Source organism: Pleurodeles waltl, chromosome 8, assembly GCF_031143425.1.
Source record: "Pleurodeles waltl isolate 20211129_DDA chromosome 8, aPleWal1.hap1.20221129, whole genome shotgun sequence".
Lineage (NCBI taxonomy): Eukaryota > Metazoa > Chordata > Amphibia > Caudata > Salamandridae > Pleurodeles > Pleurodeles waltl.
In genome coordinates, this window is record NC_090447.1 from 1,193,380,976 (window position 1) to 1,193,402,860 (window position 21,885).

The 21,885-nt window shown below is 44.5% G+C and overlaps 1 protein-coding gene across 5 annotated transcripts in view; it reads left to right on the plus strand.

Annotated features, from left to right (window-relative positions):
• The window catches only part of LOC138250516 (phosphatidylinositol 3,4,5-trisphosphate 3-phosphatase TPTE2-like), a 194,749-nt gene that overhangs the window by 7,372 nt on the left and 165,492 nt on the right, over positions 1 to 21,885 (plus strand). For 4 of the 5 annotated variants that reach the window (XM_069205467.1, XM_069205466.1, XM_069205471.1 and 1 more), the window contains exon 2: positions 1,083 to 1,159. In XM_069205467.1, the coding sequence (XP_069061568.1) occupies positions 1,083 to 1,159 (77 nt within the window). Of the gene's footprint in view, positions 1 to 1,079; positions 1,160 to 21,885 lie in introns of all 5 variants that reach the window. The other variant, XM_069205470.1, reaches the window with a different exon arrangement.

Sequence of the window (21,885 nt, forward strand, 5' to 3'; positions counted from 1 at the left end):
TCTTAGGCATCAGTGGCATCTCTAAATTAATTTTAGGGGGAGGGGAGGCACACATTGGGCCTCAGATAAAATACTGTTGGGCCACCAACAAGGGTTTTTGTATTTGTGGGTATGTATGTCACTGAGCCCCCAAAGACCGTTCTCCTCATGGTATCGTCTTTTCCTATAGAAATTCCGGCCTTGCAGCTCGGGCATGTTCAGTTCGATGTGTAATTTACATGTATGTATTTATGTGAAACAACTGGTCACTGCCCGGAGTGGCACTGTGATGATTAAAAAAAAAAGACTGGATTGCCAGTGGCTCATACATTTGGAAGCACTCACACATCACCTATGTGTTTCACGTGATTTATTTAGCCAGGAAGTGAAATTAAGTTTTCAGACTGTAGCAATTTATATGATTTGCTAATTGCTGTGGGCTACTCCAGCGGTGGTTCCAGAGTTGGTGCAAACTTGACGGAATTATCTAAAAGAATTTGTAAATTTGTGGGGTAAGCTGTATTTTTTAAACCGCAAACCAATAATAAAACTACTACTAGTAATAATAGTACTCAGAAATGGAAAGCAACAGTATTTGTTATTTTTACCTCATCAAAGAACCTGCTGGTGCTTAGCCAAAGACATTTTGGAGCTGCACCGATGATGATATACTTGAATTCTCATTTTATTTTAGCGTGTTATAAGGTTAAAATGTAATTTTAGTCAAGGATCCACCAAATAGTTGGTACAATTCAAACTCTAGACCTTTATAACCTTTATGTTGGCAGAATTCGTACATTTGATCATTTCTAAGTTCTGCTAGTATTTAAATTGCCTGTTCTGAGCATTAACTCCTCTGAGTATACAGGATATTGGCTTAACTCTTGCTGGTGTTATTTGCACCCTCGCGTTTGTTACCATATAGACGTTTGCTGTTTAATATCTGCGACTGTCCCTTGAGACAGTGATTGTTTTCTTTTAATTGGCACTTGTGTGTTTGGGTGAATGTAAATTTACACAAAGGAAACTGAGATGGACTTTACATTTTACAACTAGTACTATATGGGTAAATGTGATCAACGGTGCTTTATTTCCTCCAGCAGAAGGACTCAGTTGACCTGGTCAGCGGCATGCCAGTGGTGAGATACGACCCCGGCACAGAGTCTGCAGAAATGAATGGGTGAGTGAAACCTTGCAATCTTACTTAGTTAAGAACAGTGAGTGATTAACTGAAGCCAGTGACGGGGGAGTTGCGCTATGTATAGGCCTCACTGTGATACGACAGCCTCCTCGACACCAAGCTGTATTAAAGTGACCAATCCCTAGTAAACAAGAAGCTTGCCTTGTACCGAGGATGCCCATGCAGGAGTGTCTGCGATAAATCTCATGTGTTCAGTGTAAATATTGTCTTCACCGGTACCCTTGCATGATCAGTACAAAGACAAGTCAGGACGGAATGCCTAACATTGACTGTAAACATTCATCAGTTCAGGCTCTTAGTGCCTCATCAAACGGTCTGTTCTTTATTTATTTACATTTTTTCTTTAGCTTGGACATTATTCAAGTGCCTGTTAGATAACTTCACATCAAACCTGGTGAAGGGAAGGCTAGCTCGCATTGTAGATTATAGGACGGGTATATGGTATATTGACCTTATGTACTGTGCCAACCCGTGATCAATGTAATATAGGCATATTTATAGAAGTATATACTCTGAATCGTACTACACAATTTCCATAAATTCTGTAGAGGATAAAGGTGTGTTAAGTTAGGTGAAGTAAATGTGATTTGTTTTCCAGTGGGGTTTTAAAGGCATTAAGGGAGGAATCCAGTCTTATTTAATTTTATTTCTATAAGGGTGTTCCATATATCGGAAACAAAGTCTACAAAGGAGTGAGATACTTTTGAGATCTGGTTGCACTCTTTTAGTTTTGAGGAACACATCACCAATAGTTTCTTCCTTTGATTGTGTGATGTCTTAAGTTTGACAGGGATGCAGTCTGCTCTAAGACAACAGTCTACTGCAACTAAAAAACAATGAATAAAAGCTTTATTTTATTTTATTTTAGATACTGGGGATAACCTTGTCAGTACTGCAGTTCATCATTTTTTGCCTGTTGTGGCACTCTTGACCGTATCCAGCCACATTCATTGTTTTTTAGTATTTGCAAATCAGCCTTGATCCTATAGCAAGAGTATATCATTACTACTCAGTCATGTACTATCCAGGTGGTAACACAAGCAATGTCTGCCTAGTTTCAGTGTATTTAGGATTCATCAGCGAAGTACAGCTTGAGTCTTATGGTAGAGTGAGCAGGGAATTCAGTTTGGGCATACCCATTACACTTAGGGTGTTTACTGCAACAAACAACAAAATAATGCTTGAAGGAATGCTTGAGTTAACCTCAGTCACTGATATTTGCTTTGAACCGCATTCTAGTTCATCGATTGTTAACCACATAGCAAGTGTAGACAGAGAGCTGCCATATGCATATCAATGTTCGTCCTGCTCCTTTAGGAAAAGTCCAGACCAGTCTACCAGAACAAGTCACCTACATATGCGAACCAAAGTGAACCCAGGCCAGTTTCAGCCTAGTTGATCCCTATCAGTGAGATTCTGCTTGAGTCTTGTGGAACACTGAGCATGGGACCTACTTAAGGGCATACCTATTGTATTTAGGGCATCGACTGAAATAAGCAACAAAGTTTTGAAAGAAATGCTTGACTTAATCTCATGCACTGGTGATCACTTTGGCATTCGTTCAAACCCCACCAGTTTTGTAGGGCATATTTGATTTTGAATTAACAATGCATTTTTGCTCTCTGTTTTTGTTGCTGAGGGAGGAAATATAGATGTAATCCTCTGGTAAAAATTAATTTGTCAGTGTTTTTAGAGCTCTTCAAAACCTTATGATCGTTTTCACAAGACCTGGTTCAACCTAGCATCTGCTCCAGACATGACAGTGGCCCTCCTACCTGACTACAATATCCTAAAATGGGATAGGATGAGCAAACCCAGAGGAGGACTACAAAGAGAAAATCAAGTTCTTCATTATTTTAGCAAACACTAGTGACTCCCTAGAATACATGGCCTTCAAACTCAGGACCCTCGAGCAACACCACCCTTGGAGAAGCCCATCTCTACTACCGCCCCCCGACCGAGGTCCAACTTTAAGGCCTCTCTTGTGGATCTTATTGCCTCACTGGCACTCTCATCCAACTCTTTCAGTTTACCAGACAACCTCATCTTTTACCAAGGGAACAAAGCCAGCCAGACACCACTAGCCGCAAAGAAGACTGAGCACACTAGTGCTCATTCAATGAGTGAACGACCCCACCAAATACCAGAAGGCTGACTCACCGAGTGCAAGCCGCTAGAATGCCATTGGCACCATACTCATGACAACAGCACCAGAAACACCTACAGATCAGCCCTCCTGACCTACAACCAGTGACTCATAACCACCAAAATCTCAGCACTTATTCGACAGATCCTAAACTGCTCCAACACCTCTAAAGAAATCTTGGCCATAGTGAAGAAATTTAAGTCCCTTGTCACCCACACCAACTTCACGACCATCACTCCTCACAGGAACTGTGCACTCAGCTCTCCTACTACTTCACAAACAAAATCCAAACTATTTACAGCTTTGCACCTCAGCAGGACCTCTCTACCCTCACTATCCTCCACTCTGACACCCCAGAAACGACCTTGTCCTGCTGGCCAGCGATCATCCCACTGTAAATATCCAATGGAGTGTGTTCCATCCACCTGGAAGCCCTGCCAGATTCCTGCCTCTATTCATCTTCACCAAAGGACTTTACCTCATCTTCACAGCCCTCCCAACACTCCTCAATTACTCTATACCACCATCACCTTCCTAGATGTCTGGAAACATGCCAACATCGCACAACTCTAGAAGAAACCCTCACCATTCCTGAAGACACTGCCTAACTAAGACCCATTTATCTCCTCCCCTAGCCGGCCAATGTAAAGCTTATTTGCAACTTACGGGCTGACCACCTCAATGCCAACTACCTCCTTTAAATATACTGTTAGACCTGGCATCCTTGGCATGGTCTCCTGTAACTTTTTTCCTTTTCTTCCCAGGTTGTGGTGTGTGCTGGACTCAGTTTTTGCTGTTTTTGTTACTCTGAGCACTTTACTACTGCTGACCAGTGCTAAAGTGCAAGTGCTCTCTATGTGAAATTCTATGTGTAATTGGCTTTTCCATAATGTGCATGTTTGATTTACTAGTAAGAGCCTAGTAAAGTGCACTAGAGGTGCCTAGGGCCTGTAAACCAAATGCTACTAGTGGGTCTGAAGTACTGATTGTGCCACCTACGAGTAGCTCTGTAAACATGGCTCTGACTTGCCACTGCAGTGTCTGTGTGTGCAGTTTTTAAACTGCCAATCCGACTTGGCAAGTGCACTCATTTACCAAGCCTAAACCTTCCCTTTTATACATGTAAAGCACCCCTAAAGTAGGCCCTAGGTAGCCTCATGGGCAGGGTGCTGTGTATGTTAAAGGTAGGACATGTACTGGTGTTTTACATGTACTGATAGTAAAATACTGCTAAATTATTTTTTCGCTGTTGCAAGACCTATCTCTGTGATAGGTTAACATGGGGGCTGCCTTTAAATATCCTTAAAGTGCAGTTTCCCTTTGAGAGAAGATCAAAATTTGGAGTTTGGGGTCTCTGAACTCACAATTTTAAAATACATCTTTTAGTGAAGGTAGTTTTTGGATTGTTATCTTGAAAATGCCACTTTTAGAAAGTGGGCATTTGTTTGCTTAAACCATTCTGTGACTATGCCTGTTTGTGGATTCATTGTCTGGATCAGACTGACAGTAGGGCTGTTTGTGCATCTTCACTAGAAAGTGACACAAAAGGGGGCTGGGTTGTAGCCTGCCTATCCTGATGGGCCATCTGAGCTAGAGTGGAGGGAGGAGTGGTCACTTACACCTGAAAGGGTTGTGCCTGCCCTCAAACAATGCAGTCCCCAACTCCCTGGTGTGCTCCTGGAGCTAGGCCTGGGCAAGGCAGGATCCTGTAAACAACAGACACTTTTCTTTGAAGTTGGGCAACTTCACAGTCAGAAAGAGGTATAAGTATTGGACCCAAAACCCCAGACTTTAGATCACTTCAAGGATTCAAGAGGAACCTCTGTCAGGAGAAGAGCTGAAGAGCTAAAGGAGAAGTGGTGCCCCTGCCTGTGACTTCTTTGTTGGACCTTCCCTGCAGTTGGTGCTTCTGCTTGAGAAAGGGGACAAAGACTAGACTTTGTGGTATATTCCTGCTTGAGATGTATCTCCAATGGCTTGGACTGAGCTTGCCACATGTACTGAAGTCTCAGGGCCATCAAAGACTTCCTCTGCCAGCACCTGGACTCTCTACTGAGACTCCTGCCCTGCCAAGTGGTGTCTTATCTAGTCCCTGGGCCCTTGAAAGGAGAATCTGGTGGACAATCAAGAAAAATCAAGTGCTCCGACTTCTGATGACCCCGGACTGATGCCACTGACGGATTCCGCGATGTCGCCTGCAACTGAAGCTGTGGTCCTCACTGGAGTGCGATGACCCCGCAGGCCAGACACCGCAGCAGCCTCACCGAGGTCCACAACTCCGTGTGTCCCGAATTGCCATGTTACTGACATCCATGACACCCGACTTTGCCGCACCACGCCGTGAGCGCCGGATATTGACCTCACCGGATATCGACCCCGCCAGAAGTGCACGGATCCAATGCTTTGCACCGCCGATGCTCACCTCCACCCCTCCACAGCAAGGACCTCTTCGTGACCTCTGACCTGTTTTTGGTCAAGAGCTCACTCCCCCACGTGCGCAGCACCACCTTGTTGTGCCCGTCTCACTGCTTCGCGTGTTCAAGGCTTCCACCTCCTCATCCCTGGTGTCTAGTGGTAAGCGTTGTGCCTTGTTTCACTGTATTTTTCTTTATTTTCTTTTTTGTGCCGTAATTTCACTTTTTGTGCCGCTTTTCTGCCCCGTTGCGCTCTCTGCCCCCGCTGCCTTTCTCGGCTCCCCTGAGCCTTTTTGCTTCCCACCACTGCGTCCCTGAAGCCCCGCCCCACTTGTGCCCCCATTCGCCTTCCACTCCCGCCTCCCAGCTGCTCCTCCCTCCCCTTCCCCTTCTTAAGGGGAGGCAAGCCCGTCTACACCCGTCCGCACCTGGACCGTGCCCAGCACCACTCCCCCTGGCCTGCGAGGCCCCTGCACCACCGCACGCCGTTATACTGCCAATGACCTCCACGCCCTCAATCCAGGATGCTCCTCCACCTGCTTCCAGTCCACCCCGAAGAACACCAAGGGACCCTTCTCCAGCCAAGCCTGCCACTTCACCTGTACCCTAAAGCACCACGACAGACCTGCCGACAACCACCTCACCTGCATTCTACTCAACACCCGCTCCGTCAACAAACACGCAATTGAACTCTGGGACCTACTGACCTCAACTTCACCGGACATCGCCTTCCTCACCAAAACCTGGACGAACTCGGCCTCGGAACCCGACTTAGCCATAGCCATCCCTGAAGGCTACAAAATCACCAGAAGAGACCGCACCAACAAACCAGGAGGAGGAATTGCCATAGTCCACAAAAGCACCATCAAAGTCTCGAGCAGCACCCACAACACCCTCAACCTTGCAGCGCACCTCCACTTCAACATCCACATCAACGCCAACACCACCCTCAAAGGAACACCTATCTACAGACCCCCGGGCCCCCGATCCCTATTCTGTGACGCCATCGCCGACATCGTCAGCGCCAACGCCCTCGCCTCAACAGACTACATCCTCCTCAGCGACCTGAACTTCCACCTAGAAAACAACAACGACATCAACACCACCAACCTGTTGGACAACCTCGCCAACCTCGGCCTCAAACAACTCGTCACATCGCCCTCCCACACCGCAGGCCACACACTCGACCCCCATCTTCTCAGCCAGCAATCACGTCTCCTTTAGCCACAACACCGAACTCAGCTGGACAGACCACCGCTGCATCCATTTCTCCTACCAGAAACCAGTCACTCTCCACCACCGTACACGACCCCCGACGCAACTGGAGCAAAATCTCAACGGAACAACTGATCTCCACCTTCGCCCAGGCCCCACCCCCTGGGACCCCGGACCCCGACACAGCCGCCACCAACCTGCATCGCTGGGATAGAAGATTGCGCCAACACCTTTGCGCCACTCAAAAAACAAACAAACACCCTCCACAGAACCAAGGCCAGCTGGTTCACCCCAGACCTACAGGAATCCAAACGGTCATGTCGCAAAATGGAGAAAACCTGGCGCCTTGAACCTACCAACTCCAACCACATTGCACTCAAGAACGCCATACGCAAGCATCACCAGCTGATCCGCACCACCAAAAGGACCCACTACAAAAACCGTATAAACACCAACGCTCACAACAGTAAAGAGCTCTTCGGCATCATCAAAGAGCTCTCCAACCCCAGGACCTGCTCCAACGAACCCCCACCATCACAGGAGTTCTGCAACTCCCTCGCAACCCATTTCCATCGAAAGATAGAAGAAATCCACAACAGCTTCAACCCCTAGACCCACCAACTGTCCACAGACACCCACAAACCCAACGCCCCAAACAACACCTACCTCCTCCACACCTGGACCCTCGCCAACAAAGAAGACATCGCTAACACCATGGCCTCCATCCACTCCGGCTCACCATCAGACCCCTGCCCACACCACATCTTCAATAAAGCAAGCAATATCATCGCTCCCCACCTCTGCGACACCATCAACAGCTCCTTCGAGTCAGCCACCTTCCCAGAAACCTGGAAACACGCAGAAGTCAACGCCCTGCTGAAGAAGCCCAAGGCGGACCCAGATGACCCCAAGAACTACCGGCCGATCTCCCTCCTCCCCTTCCCAGCCAAGGTCATCGAAAAAATCGTGAACAGCCAATTATCCCAGTTCCTGGAAGACAGCAACGCGCTCGACAACTCCCAATCTAGATTCTGCAAAAACCACAGCACCGAGACCACACTCATTGCTGCCATAGACGACATCAGGACCATGCTCGACGAAGGAGAAACTGCAGTACTCATCCTCCTGGACCTCTCTGCAGCCTTCGACACGGTATGTCATCACACTCTCCGCACACGTCTTCTCAACGCCGGAATCCGCGACAAGGCTCTCGAATGGATCTCGTCATTTCTTGCCGGCAGAACCCAGAGAGTCCGCCTTCCACCGTTCCAGTCAGAAGCCCCCAAGATCATCTGTGGCGTCCCCCAGGGATCATCTCTCAGCCCAACGCTTTTCAACGTTTACATGGCCCCTCTCGCCAACATCGCACAAACCCACGCATCAACATAATATCCTACGCAGACGACACCCAGCTGATCCTCTCCCTCACGAAAGACCCTACAACTGCAAAGAACAACCTCCACAACGGACTTCACGCCATTGCCAACTGGATGGAATCAAGCCGCCTCAAGTTAAACACGGACAAGACAGAGATCCTCATCTTTGGCGCCAACCTCTCAGCATGGAACGACTCCTGGTGGCCCACCTCCCTAGGAACATCACCCTCGCCCACCACCCACGCACGCAACCTAAGAATCATCTTGGACTCCACACTCAGCATGACTCAGCAGGTCAACACAATCTCCTCTTCCTGCTACAACACTCTCCGTATGCTCCGCAAGATCTTCAAGTGGATTCCCGTCAAAACCAGGAAAACTGTCACCCACGCCCTGGTCAGCAGCTGATTGGACTACAGAAATGCTCTATATGGAGGAAGAACGGCCAAACTCCAAACGAAGCTGCAAGAGTCCAGAACGCTTCCGCCCACCTCATTATTGACGTCCCACGCCGCAACCACATCTCCCCCCACCTCAACCACATCTCCCCCCCCACCTCAGAGACCTACACTGGCTACCCGTATCGAAGAGGATCAGCTTCAAACTCCTCACCCACGCACACAAAGCCCTCCACAACACAGGTCCAGCCTACCTCATTGACAGACTCACCTTCCACACCTCGCCCCCCCCAATCTTCGGTCCGCCAGCTTCGCCCTCACCTCCGTCCCCCACATCCGCTGCACCACCACCGGAGGAAGATCATTTTCCCACCTAGCCGCCAATACCTAGAACTCCTTACCGCTCCACCTTCGCCAGACCCAGGACCTCCTGACGTTCAGGAAATGCCTCAAGACATGGCTCTTCGACCAGTAGCGTCCCCCTCCCCCAGAGCCTTGATACCCTAATGGGTGAGTAGTGCGCTTTATAAATCTATTGATTGATTGATTGAGTGATGCCTGCACTCCTTCGCTCCGCTGCACCGGAACAGATGCCGACCGGATCCAGCAATGCCGCAATCCCCCACTCCGTGCACTGGCTTGTCTCCTCATTTTCACAAGGGACTGTACCCGGGGGTGTCTGTGTGACTCTGTGACCAGCGCCATTGGCGTCAGATTGTGGGAACCACTCCGTCACGATGCCATGATATCATCAATTCGGAGCATTCGTGTTTCTAAGCACTATTTTGAAGTTTACTCTTTTAAAAATTCATAACTTTGCTTGTGTATGTTGGAGTTTTGTCGTTTTGGTCTTGTTTTGCTCAGATAAATATTGGCTATTTTTCTAACCCAGTGTTGAGTCCTTTTGTAGTGTTCACTGTTTCCTGTGTGTGTTGGTACAAATACTTTACACATTGTCTCTGGGTTAAGCCTTTCTGTTCATGCCAACCTACCAAGGGGAGAGTGGGGGTTAACCGGGTGTGTTTCTCCTTTGCCCTGACTAGAGTGAGGGTCCTTGCTTGTACAGGGGGTAACCTGACTGCCAACCAAAGACCCCATTTTTAACAAATCCCATATTGGATTCGGACCAAGCCACAGCACTGAAACCACCCTCAGCACTGCCACCGATGATATTCAGCTCATCATATAGAAGGGGGACACAGCGGCACTCGTTCTACTCAACCTCTCAGCTGCATGTGAAACCTTCTCCTAACCTATCCCCATCCTGTGCCTCTTTAAGGCAGGCATCCATGGACCAGCACTCTGAGGATCAATTCCTTTCTCTCAGTACACACGCAAACAGCCAGCTTAGCCCCATACTCATTCACTGCCTCCTACCTGATATATGTCATCCCTTAAAGCTCCTCGCTCAGACCTACACTTTTCAACATCTACATGACCCGCTCACCAACATAATTCACACTCCACCAGCACACACATATCCATATACCTCAAGGACCTCCAGTAGCACCTTATCCACAAACTCACCCTTTTCAAACTCCTCACAAACTCCTCTACAGCTACAAGACAGTACACAGTTAAGACCCAGCGACCCGTAGCAGCCTCACCCAGTTCCACACACCCACCAGACACCTCCACTTGGCTAGCTTTCTTCTCGCCCATGTCCCCCAAGAGCCAGGGCAGTGCCTTTTCTTACCTGGCCCCCAAAGCCTTGAAAAATCTCCCCTAACACATCAGAGCTGGCAGCTCCTTCCTAGAAATCTGAAAGTTTTAATGGCCTTGTTGATTACAGACAGCTGAGGTTTTACAATCTCTGGCATAACACAATCTTTCCTGCTCTCTAATACCTTTTAATATTTTAGTTCAGCCATGTTTCAGGGAAAATGAATGACAATCTTGTGAGGGTTAGGAATCCTCTTAGTAAAATTGAAATCTTCTATGGTGAGTATCTGTTTTCCATGTTTATAGTACTTATTTGTGGTGCCTGAACAGACACAATCTTCAGTTAAAGTATCACAATTTTTAATATCGCTTATAACAAAATGGTGTTTCTGAAAAAGAGAAGTAATCTGGTTTCTATTACAGCGTTTTCCAAGATTGACCAAGAAAAGTTGTTTTTGGTTTATTCTAATTTTTATTTTTTATATTTTAGACAATGCAGAGTTGTATTAGATCATACATTTTCTTGATAGTCTCCTGTAGTTCTCCTTTGTGGTAGACTAAACATAGTCTTAATGAAATAACATAGTCATATTGGTAACAAGGCAGTCACAACCTTATCTTAGCAAATTAAGCACAGCTATATTTCGCCTTGGTGACTGAACAAAACATATCATAATGAACCAAATAGACAGCCAGCACATTTTTGTCCACTTTTGGTGGCATGCCAGCCGGGGGCTTTCTTAATGCTAGAAGTATAGAGGTCCTTATGTTGGTTATTCCAATTTATGTTTCCAAAAAATCCTATGGAAATCCAGTATCTAGCATACATGCCTTGTTCAGAAGCAAATCCCTGCGGTCCTTTTCGGTATTCAGTTTCTGCGGTCCTTGTTGGTATTATCCTCATCCTCCTCATCCTCTGTGTGCCCTTCAATGTTCTTGGCTGTCACCCAGGCCCTCAGCGCCTTTTGCAGCTCCTCCTCCTTGGATGAACTCTAAATGGGACAGTCAAAACTTTTACAGAACTGCTTCAACTGAGCCACTGTATAGCTCTCTAATTTCTCGAGATCAAAAGCAGCTGCAATTGATGAATCTCCAGATTGTGATAGGATGAAAAGTCTACAAAAGTGCTAAGTTCCAAAAGGCAGAAAACAAGTTCCCAATGAAGTTCAGAAGTCAATCAAAGATTACCATAAAAATGGATGTAGGGAAAAATCCAAGAAAAAGAGAAAAAGCAAAAAACACAAGACAAGTAGTATGTGGTCACGTAGTGGTCTGAACTCAAAACAGTAGTGTACACTTAATCACTGTATGTCAAGTACAAATACAAGTCCAGTGCCAACCGCTGATCACCAATGTTAGAAATGGGATCTTTGGTTGGCAGTCAGGTTACCCCTGTCCAAGCAAGGACCGTCACTCTATTCAGGGTAAAAGAGAATCACCCTCAGCTAACCCACGCTCACCCCCTTGGTAGCTTGGCACGAGCATTAGGCTTAAGTTCAGAGTGCTAGGTGTAAAGTATTTGTACCAACACACACAGTAACTTAATAAAAACACTACAAAATGACACAACACAGTTTTAGAAAAATAGAAAATATTTAAACAAAACAAGACCAAAACGACAAAAATCCACAATACACAAGTCCAGTTATCATTTAAAAACCAAAAAGAGTCTTCATGTAATTTTAAGCACAACGCTAACGCTGTGGGCATGGAAATGTACCTGGGTGCACCAAAAATAACCCTGCACGGGCGAGTGTGCACCAAAAAGGTCTTGCGATGCGTCGATATCACTCACGAGCGAGATTATGCGTTGTTTCTCCTTCAGTCGAGTTGGTGTGTGTCGTTTCTTCTCTCCGCAGGAGAGCGATGCGTTGATTCGAACCGCACTCTCGGGTCCAGGCAGGCCTTGCATCATTTTCACACGCCCAGCGATGTTTGTGTCGGAAATCCTGCCGCACAATGATCTGCAAACCACGCAGTGCGGGTTGGGATCTCACCAGCCTCCGTCAGCGATGCTGCACGTCGTTTCTCCAGCCGCGTGCATCGATCTTTGTCATGCTGCAGACGAGCATACATTTTCAGCCGCGAAGGTGACGGCACACCGATTTTTTTTTTTTAGCCGTTGATTGGAGTTGTGTCGATCTTTTCCCCACACGGCGGTCGGTGCGTGGATTTCTCACTCTTGTTCTGCCAGCTTCTCCTTTCAGGGTCCCAGGAACTGGATGGGCACCACTTGGCAGAGTAGGAGTCTCAGCAGAGGCTCCAGGTGCTGGCAGAGAAGTCTCTGCTGTCCCTGCGACTTCAAACAACAGGAGGCAAGCTCTAATTCAAGCTCTTGGAGAGTTCTTCACAAGAAGGAAGGCACACAAAGTCAATTCTTTGTCCTCTAGCACAGGCAGACACAGCAACTGCAGGATAGCTCCACAAAGCATAGGCAGGGCAGCTCTTCTTCCTCAGCTTTTCAGCTCTTCTCCAGGTAGAGGTTCCTCTTGGTTTCCAGAAGTGTTTTCAAGTCTGTGGTTTTGGGTGCCTTTCTTATACCCATTTTGCCCTTTGAAGTAGACTTACTTCAAAGAAAAGTCTCTCTTGTTTGTGAAATCCTGCCTTGCCCAGGCAAGGCCCCAGACACACACCAGGGGGTTGGAGACTGCATTGTGTGATGCCAGGCACAGCCCCTTCAGATCTGAGTGACCACTCCTCCCCTCCCACAGATGGCTCATCAGGATATGCAGACTACACCCCAGCTCCCTTTGAGTCCCTGTCTAGTGAGAGGTGCAACCAGCCCAACTGTCAAACTGACAGAGACAGGAAATCCACAAACAGGCAGAGTCACAGAAATGGTTTAAGCTAGAAAATGCTCACTTTCTAAAAGTGGCATTTTCAAACGCACAATCTTAAAATCAACTTTACTAAAAGGTGTATTCTTAAATTGTGAACTCAGAGACCCCAAACTCCACATATCTATCCGCTCCCAAAGGGAATCTACACTTTAATTATATTTAAAGGTAGCCCCTATGTTAACCTATGAGAGGGACAGGCCATGCAACAGTGAATTCTTTTTTAGCAGTATTTCACTGTCAGGACATATAAAACACATTACTGTATGTCCTACCTTAACCATACACTGCACCCTGCCCTTGGGGCTACCTAGGGCCTACCTTTGGGGTGTCTTACATGTAAGAAAAGGGAAGGTTGAGGCCTGGCAAGTGGGTGCTCGAACAGACACAATCTTCAGTTAAAGTATCACAATTTTTTATATCGCTTATAACAAAATGGTGTTTCTGAAAAAGAGAAGTAATCTGGTTTCTATTACAGCGTTTTCCAAGATTGACCAAGAAAAGTTGTTTTTGGTTTATTCTAATTTTTATTTTTTATATTTTAGACAATGCAGAGTTGTGTTAGATCAGACATTTTCTTGATAGTCTCCTGTAGTTCTCCTTTATAGTAGACTAAACATAGTCTTAATGAAATAACATAGTCATATTTAGTTGTATTCATCCTTGTTAACAAGGCAGTTACAACCTTATTTTAGCAAATTAAGCACAGCTATAATTAACCTTGGTGACTGAACAAAACATATGATAATGAACCAAATAGACAGCCAGCACATTTTTGGCCCCTTTAGGTGGCATGCCAGCCGGGGGCTTTCTTAATGCTAGAAGTATAGAGGTCCTTATGTTGGTTATTCCAATTTATGTTTCCAAAAAATCCTATGGAAATCCAGTATCTAGCATATATGCCTTGTTCAGAAGCAATTCCCTGCGGTCCTTTGTGATATTCAGTTTCTGCGGTCCTTGTTGATATTATCCTCATCCTCCTCATCCTCTGTGTGCCCTTCAGTGTTCTTGGCTGTCACTTAGGCCCTCAGTGCCTTTTGCAGCTCCTCCTTCTTGGATGAGCTATTAATGGGACAGTCAAAACATTTACAGAACTGCTTCAACTGAGCCACTGTATAGCTCTCTAATTTCTCTAGGTCAAAAGCAGCTACAATTGATGCATCTCCAGATTGGGATTTACAGTTAAAGCTGCACACAGACAATGCAGTGGCAGGTCTGAGCCATTTTTACAAAGCTACTAATGTGGGTGGCACAACCAGTGCTGCAGGCCCACTAGTAGCATTTGATTTACAGGCCCTGGGCACCTCTAGTGCACTGTACTAGAGACTTACAGTAAATCGAATATGCCAATCACGGAAAAGCCAATTACATACACATTTTGTAAAGGAGCACTTGTACTTTAGAACTGGTTAGATGTGGTAAAGTGCCCAGAGTAACAAAAACAGCAAAAACAGAGTCCAGCACACATCAACAACTTGGGAAACAGAGGCAAAAAGTTAAGGGAGACCACACCAAGGATGAAAAGTCTAACAGGTATACATTCTGCTTAGAGTATATTCATGGATATATCTAAATGGGACCCATTTTGGCGGATGTCCCATATCCTCTATACTGTAAATAACTCCCCCTACACTTCCCGTTGTGTTCCTTAGTGCTCCGTTTCTGGCTATTTTACTCCTCTGAGTTTCCATTACATATGTTTTCTAAATTCAGGGCCTCATTACAAGTTTGGTGACTGATAAGTCGTCTGCCGTCTTACAAGTTCCATCTTATCCTAGGGAATTTGTAATACGGTGGACAGTATATGCTTCACGTTTGTGATGGAATAATCGCCCTCCACCAAACTCGCAATGAGGTCCTTAGTTTTTTTAAAGGTATTACTTTGTTTTTGCTTCTTTGTAGACCCCTGGTATCTGCTGGATTATGTGCCGCTCTCTATTAATCAATGGATACCAATAAATTGTTCTGTTTGAATAATAACAGAAAGAGCACCATAACCAATCACTTTATAATAAGTGTGAATACGAATTTGTAATTAGAATTTGTCTTAAAACAGGGTAAAATGTGCCACTTTCGAGTACTTGTTGTTTGCTATATTTTCAAACGCACGTTAGAAATTCTATACAACATTTTTATTAGACTTAAAATGCATCAGATGTGTCCTTTTTAGCTTCGAAGGCTAATAAATAAATAAAGCCTGGAATGGGCCCTAAAGGATCAGCTGTCAATTGAACAATATCTGTCTGTGCTGGCGCAGAGTACAGAACACACATTAATTGCAGTAACAGCTGTTTTGCTAAAGGGCAATGATTGTTAGGAAGTCTCAGTTGTTAAACATCCTTTGCAAACTGTAACCACACTGGCCACCACTGCTAAAATATAACTAGCAGCAGTGACTTATTATTTTAGTTTGGAACCTAAGATACAAATAAGTTAAATATGTTAATATTTAAGAACAGAATGGCCTAGTATTTAATACAACATTCAACACAATTGCCTTTTCAGCAGCAGCACTGGTGCCATCTGCGTTGTTTATTTGTATATATTAAATGCAGTGGCATTTCTACCAGAAATGCTGTGGAAAGCAGCAGAACAGGTGTTTCATCGGATCTAAGACAATATGGGAGCAATTAGGGGAATATCAGGTAATTAGAATGAGTGGGGCAAGGACACAACATAAACACTATTGAGGGTGGAATGTCGTGGCTTAGACACTGCATGGGAATACTAATCAGTAGCTCCATATTTGTTATCCTACTGCATATGATGCAACTTTTATTACTAAAATATGAATTAGAGAGGAGATAACACAGAGACTTCTACGCCTTTCAATGTGATTTTCGGAAGAGAAATACTATTGGGATTGTGGGTCAAGAGAATACAGATTAGTACCATACACCCTCAATACTCTCACAGATCTTAACACCTTAACACTTGGACTAAATTAGGCCCCAATGTAAAACACACATTTTGAAAACAAAAGCTAATGCTATGGGTAATAAAGCTGGGATTTTGAAACACAAACAAGATAACATAATTCATTTAAAACACTTGAAAGGTCCAAATGTAGTGGGTTACAATGAGATACATGCCTTGCCTACAAAATTAACATTCTATACAATGCTCCTTTAAAACAAGCATTGGCAGAGCAAAAAGGCTACCCTGGGACACCGGAGCACAGGCCTATTGTCTGCACACATGCTTATTTTTCCACAGTTGAATGCCTGTCAGTCATCTTGGTATGTTATTTCTTTTGCTTTAAAAATATAACTCCAAGTTGGTCACTAAACACACATGTAGGCAGGTTTGCATGGTTTTTGTTCTTTTGTATTTAGAAAACACATTCCAAAATGGTCATTGAGCATGCACATCCATGTGCAGTAATCTTGGAAAGATTTTCCTTCAAACAAAAGAAAAAAGATCCCAAGATGGGTGCCTTGTGTGCATGTGCATGCGGGGTGGCCATCGTGCTTTACTTTTGCTATAAAAAAAATCATCCAGGATGACTGTTACACATGCATGAGCATTGACTGCGACCATCTTGGAAAGGTTTTATTACAGTATAAGAAAACCCGTGGAAGATGGCCATTGTATATACATGCAGGGCACGGGGGTAGGTCTTCAAATGGTTTAAAAAAAAGTAAAGATGGCTGGCAGTTGATTGGTTGCCGTCTGTCAAAGCGCAAGGGTGGTTGGAGAGCAAGTGAGCACTGATGCAGACTAATTTTTTCAATGATGGAAGCGGAGGCAGAATAGGAGAGGGGGAGCAGGAAGCTACCGAGAGAGGGAGAGAAAACAGAACCTCATGCATGGTATCCGAGGTCTGTTGTCAGCAGTGGAAGGGTGCAAGCCGCCCAAACAAAACATAATGGGACCAAAATGCTATTTTGGCCGCTTTGACACATGAATGGGGGGACCACTGTATCAGAAGTTGGGAACTGAGGCGGAGAAGAAAGCCATCTATTCATGAGCAACGGGCGGGCATAGGTTTCACTCTAAGTCTGTGTTGGATACAATAGGTTTGTAGTCAATACACAGCTAAAGCTGCCAGTAGGCGAGATCTAAAACGGAAAGCCTTCTTTCCTACAGAGAGGAAAGATGAAAAGTGAAGTAGGATAATGAGGCAGCAGGTAAGAGGGACTAATTTCTTTGAAAGCAATAAACATTATCATATAGTCATCCATTCTGAACTAGATTTGCTCTTAAAAAACCATGTTCACTAATTTGCTGCAAAGCTTACCCAGTTCAAGATAGAATTTAATTGCTCGCCATCGAAAGACACAAAGGATTTTAAGGATGCTAGGCATAGAATAAACGTTTTAGTCGTATGAGAAACATTGGCAAATAATCTTTTTCATTTTTTTAAATTTGTTGTAACCATTCCCCTGAATTCTCGTCATCGTGCATCCGAATATCTGTCCAGTGAAAAACAAGACTAGCCACATAAAATATTTTTCTAGCTTTTGAAACTCTACATAGGCACTGAGGATCCCTGTTGTTGATTGCTACAAATTTCACTATTGACACTTTCATAAATATTCCTCACTATACATCTTAACAGTGTGATAATGGGTCATTACAAAGTACATATACGTACCATCAAGGAGTTCTCCCCAGGTACTGAATCACTTCAATATTGGCATAAAAGCATTATTCATAATGCACTATGTCAAATATGGTCACATTTTTGTTAGGCACATGCAGTGCTTAATTTGTAAATAAAAAGGTGCCAGTGCTCAAAGCTCTCCTCTTAAACACGCGGCAGTTAAAAGTGCGAGCACATAAATCTGAGGCAGCGTAATCCTGAAGCCAACTCTGGCCTCTTCAATTAATTTACAGACACTCCCTGCCCCTTCAGCTCACTCTTGCAGCTTTCTGCTTTTCCCCTTTCTGATGCTTTTTCGTTTTTCTCTTTTTCCTTCTTTCCCACATGTCTTTTGCTCGCAGTAAATGCTTGAGACAGAAAACTAAGCACCGGCCCTCAGAAATAAGTGCTGGTGCTCTGCACCGGAAACAACAAGCACAAATTAAGCACTGGACATATGTGTAACAAACTGGTTGTACTTCAGGTGGCGTGCAAAGATTTCACCTATACCAGCTCTGTTAATTAACCACTCAGAACTAACCACACAGGCCAGTGAAGGCAGAAAAGTGCTGGACACCAGAGGACTCTAACATAGTACTGGTTACTGAAGGACTCTAACATAGTTTATACTGCAGACCCCAATTAGGTTTGAGTAGTTTTGTACCCTGAGTACTGCTTATAATGAAGTGCATCCTGCCAAATCTCCTAACCCGACGTCTCACAATGGCAGTCATATGAAGGGAGACTGTATGCCAGTCTATCCTGGCATATCACTAGTTCTTCCTCTCTCTTTCTCCACAACTCTTACCTCCAGTGGATGCACAATATCTCAGAATGGACGGCATCCTGCGGCAGCAAACCTTTGCAATCAGACTGAGAGCATAAAAGAAAACTACCAACACAATAGAGAGACCTGCGGAGCTAAAAATGTGCGTATACCTCTCAAAGTTCCACCACACAGCCAAGCACTGCATTACATAACACAATAACGACACCCTGGTGATCCTTGCAACATGCAAATAACTCAAAGCATAGATGATACACTTACAACAACACACCCACACCCATCTCTTTGTATAGATAAGTGCTTTGGAGTCTCACGTGGGGTAGTGACCTGTACAAATGCCATAATACACTACAATACAACTTCAAGGTCAAACATATCAGGCTACAAAATTAATGATTATCACCTACGACTTTATTTTCATGGTAAATGTATACAGGTATTATGGAGGTACTAACCCTAATTTCACATCTACTAGTCTTGACATCTACCTTTCGTGACAATATATATTAGGAGTAGTAACTCAAAGCTTACCTATACATACTTACCCCGAAGAGAAAGTCGATGTTTTTGTTGGTTGATATTAAAAACACCATTTTGTGGTTGAACATTTTATAACTCCCAGTGATCATCGGTAACTGCAGTGTGCACATCAAAATTTACGTACAACAACTCTGAGTTAACACAAGTCATTTCGGAATGTGCAGCTAATCAGCAGCAAAAGAGGCCTCAGTATTGAAAGATATTCAGATGTATCAGACATACCACCATCAGTACCTGTTTTTTTCACACATTTGAACTAGAGGGGTTTTTGCATTTCACTATAGGCATCCTCAGTTGTGCAAATAATTTGGACAAATACTACATCTTCCCCATTTGTGTGTGTAATAATTAATGTTTAATAATTGTTTAGGAGTAGTCTGGTACCTGCTTTAAGAGCCCTTTTTAGGTCTAGCGCGCAAACGCTCTGACTTGTAAGTATTGTGGACTTTTAACCACGCCCATCGCATGCCCATCATTATCACTCGTTCGTGGGCTTGCATTAAAAAAATTATTTGTGATCATTGGAAAACGCTTTAGGTTTGCCCCTTCTTGGGGCAGTTTTGTTACGGCCTTGGACACCGACCCTGTTACTTGGATAATTGCACTTTTGCCGATACGTTTGATGTGAGTGAACTGCGTTTTGTGTCTCCCCTCCGCTCTCAACCTCATGGCGGTTGTGTCACTTTGAATCGGTTCGCTTATGTCACTGTTTTACTTTTCATTTTCAATTTATGTGGCAAAAGAAGTCCAGTTAGTAATTTACAACGCTAATAGCTCCAGCTCGAGCAAACGCGAGACCCATTGGATTACAAACGCTTCTTGTGTTTTGCCTTAAAGTACCCATATATAAAACATGTATTTTCAGTGAACTGCTACACCATCTTTGTTTTCAATACTGTGTGAACAGAACCATTATGAAAACTTGGAGGATGGCTGAGTGATTTATCTCAGGTCCTAGTAGTGCGCTAGGTTATGTATTTGTTCTCCTGGTAATTTCCTATAGTCTATTTTGCCATACGGCTCTCTACCGTCTCTACATTAGCACGGATGTAGAAGTAAAATAAAGATAATCTCATGGACAACCAATCCATGGCAGACATGCTCCTTATCTAATATGTTGTTGTGGTTACAAGCATCTGGGCTTACTGAGTCCCCAGAAACTGAATTATTTTTTGTTCTCTACGGTTTGTATTCTCAACATGATTTTATACACTTTAGGTAATCACGTTGTTCGATCTGTGCAGCGTGTTCTCTGTATTTGTTTTCTTTGGCCTTGTGACATCTCTGAATAGTCATTAAAGTATTCATTTTAACATGTGCATTGGCTAAACCGGCAGAGGCATTAGTAGCCTTTTTGACCCTTTGGTACGTAATGTCAAGATTACTTTCCATCATAGTTCATGGATACACAATATGGCCATTAGGATGAGTGGCAACGTAATTGCGATAGTGACACCTGATACCAGCACTATCAAAATGATGAAATCTGGGGCAGAGGCGTTGGACGTTCCTCTATCTCACACTCACTGTACTTCCCGTTCGGTAAAGTTTTTGCAGCTGTTACCATGTGCAATCTCTCCTTCCCAAAGCATTATTCTTTCTTGCTTGACCAATCCTACAGATTGTACGGCTTACAAGAATAGTAGAGTCATTTTTCTCATTATCTTATGTTACTAAATTGAGTTTACTATTTTTAGTTTGCCAAACAGCAAATTTGAAACCCCTATCTCACAATCTATCCAAGTGGCTATTTGTATAGTTCAAACGCTGCGAAAGGCATAAGGCATAAGGCACTTTTAGAATAGGAACTCCACATGAAACAACTAGGTTTTATGATTTGTGCAGAAAGTTCGTATCTTTTCAGTTCCAGCCAGCAGACAAAGAATACAATTTGGAGCATTGAACTGTAAAGGATCACAGTCCCCAAAAGAGGAGGCAGCTCCAGTTGAAAATCCAATGCATCATGAAAGCTGTTTTAAAGGCAATCTGTTGTGTACAGTGAGCCAATGCAGCTCCCTAAGTTGGTATGAGATAATGTCACATTTCCTCAGGTCCAAGAGAATTCTTTCCACTATGTTCTGGGAATGGGTGTGTAGGAGAGCTTGAACAGGCAGTATGGCACAATTGACAGTGATACATTACGGTCATATCAGAGTGTCTGTTGTTGACAGTGGTGTAACAGAATGGGATTGGGATCCCCACTGGGTGTTCTCTCACATGATTGTGTCTTCATTGGAGATGAAGAGATGAGGGTCCTTTTCATCATCGGTATTGGTATTTTGCGGCAGGAGGTCTGCCGCCACTCACATGGCTTTTCATCTGTCCTCTATTATTTGTTCTAGGTATGGGGACATAGCATCAGTCGTCCACTGTGTTGTTCCTGCCTGGGAGCAGTCTTGTTTCTTTCCCCCAGGCTTGGGCCAGCGATGTTTAGTACGGTCTTTGTTAGTCACCCCATATTGTTGCTCTGCCCAGACCTCTTTAAGGTCAGTGAAAAACAAAGTGGTGTCATTGGCAATGATCTTGAGGTGTGCCGTAAATAGGAGCGAATATTGTATTCCATGCTGTCATAGTCAGTGTTTAACCTCCAGGAAAGAGGACCTTAGCTGTTGAACTATTTTGGTGTAGTCAGGGAAGAGCATAACAGTTTTGTTTCTATTCTGAGGGGGCCAAACTGGCAAGAAGCCTGGAGGATAGCATCCCCATCCTTAAGGTGGAGAAGATTTGCTAACATGGGTCTGGGAG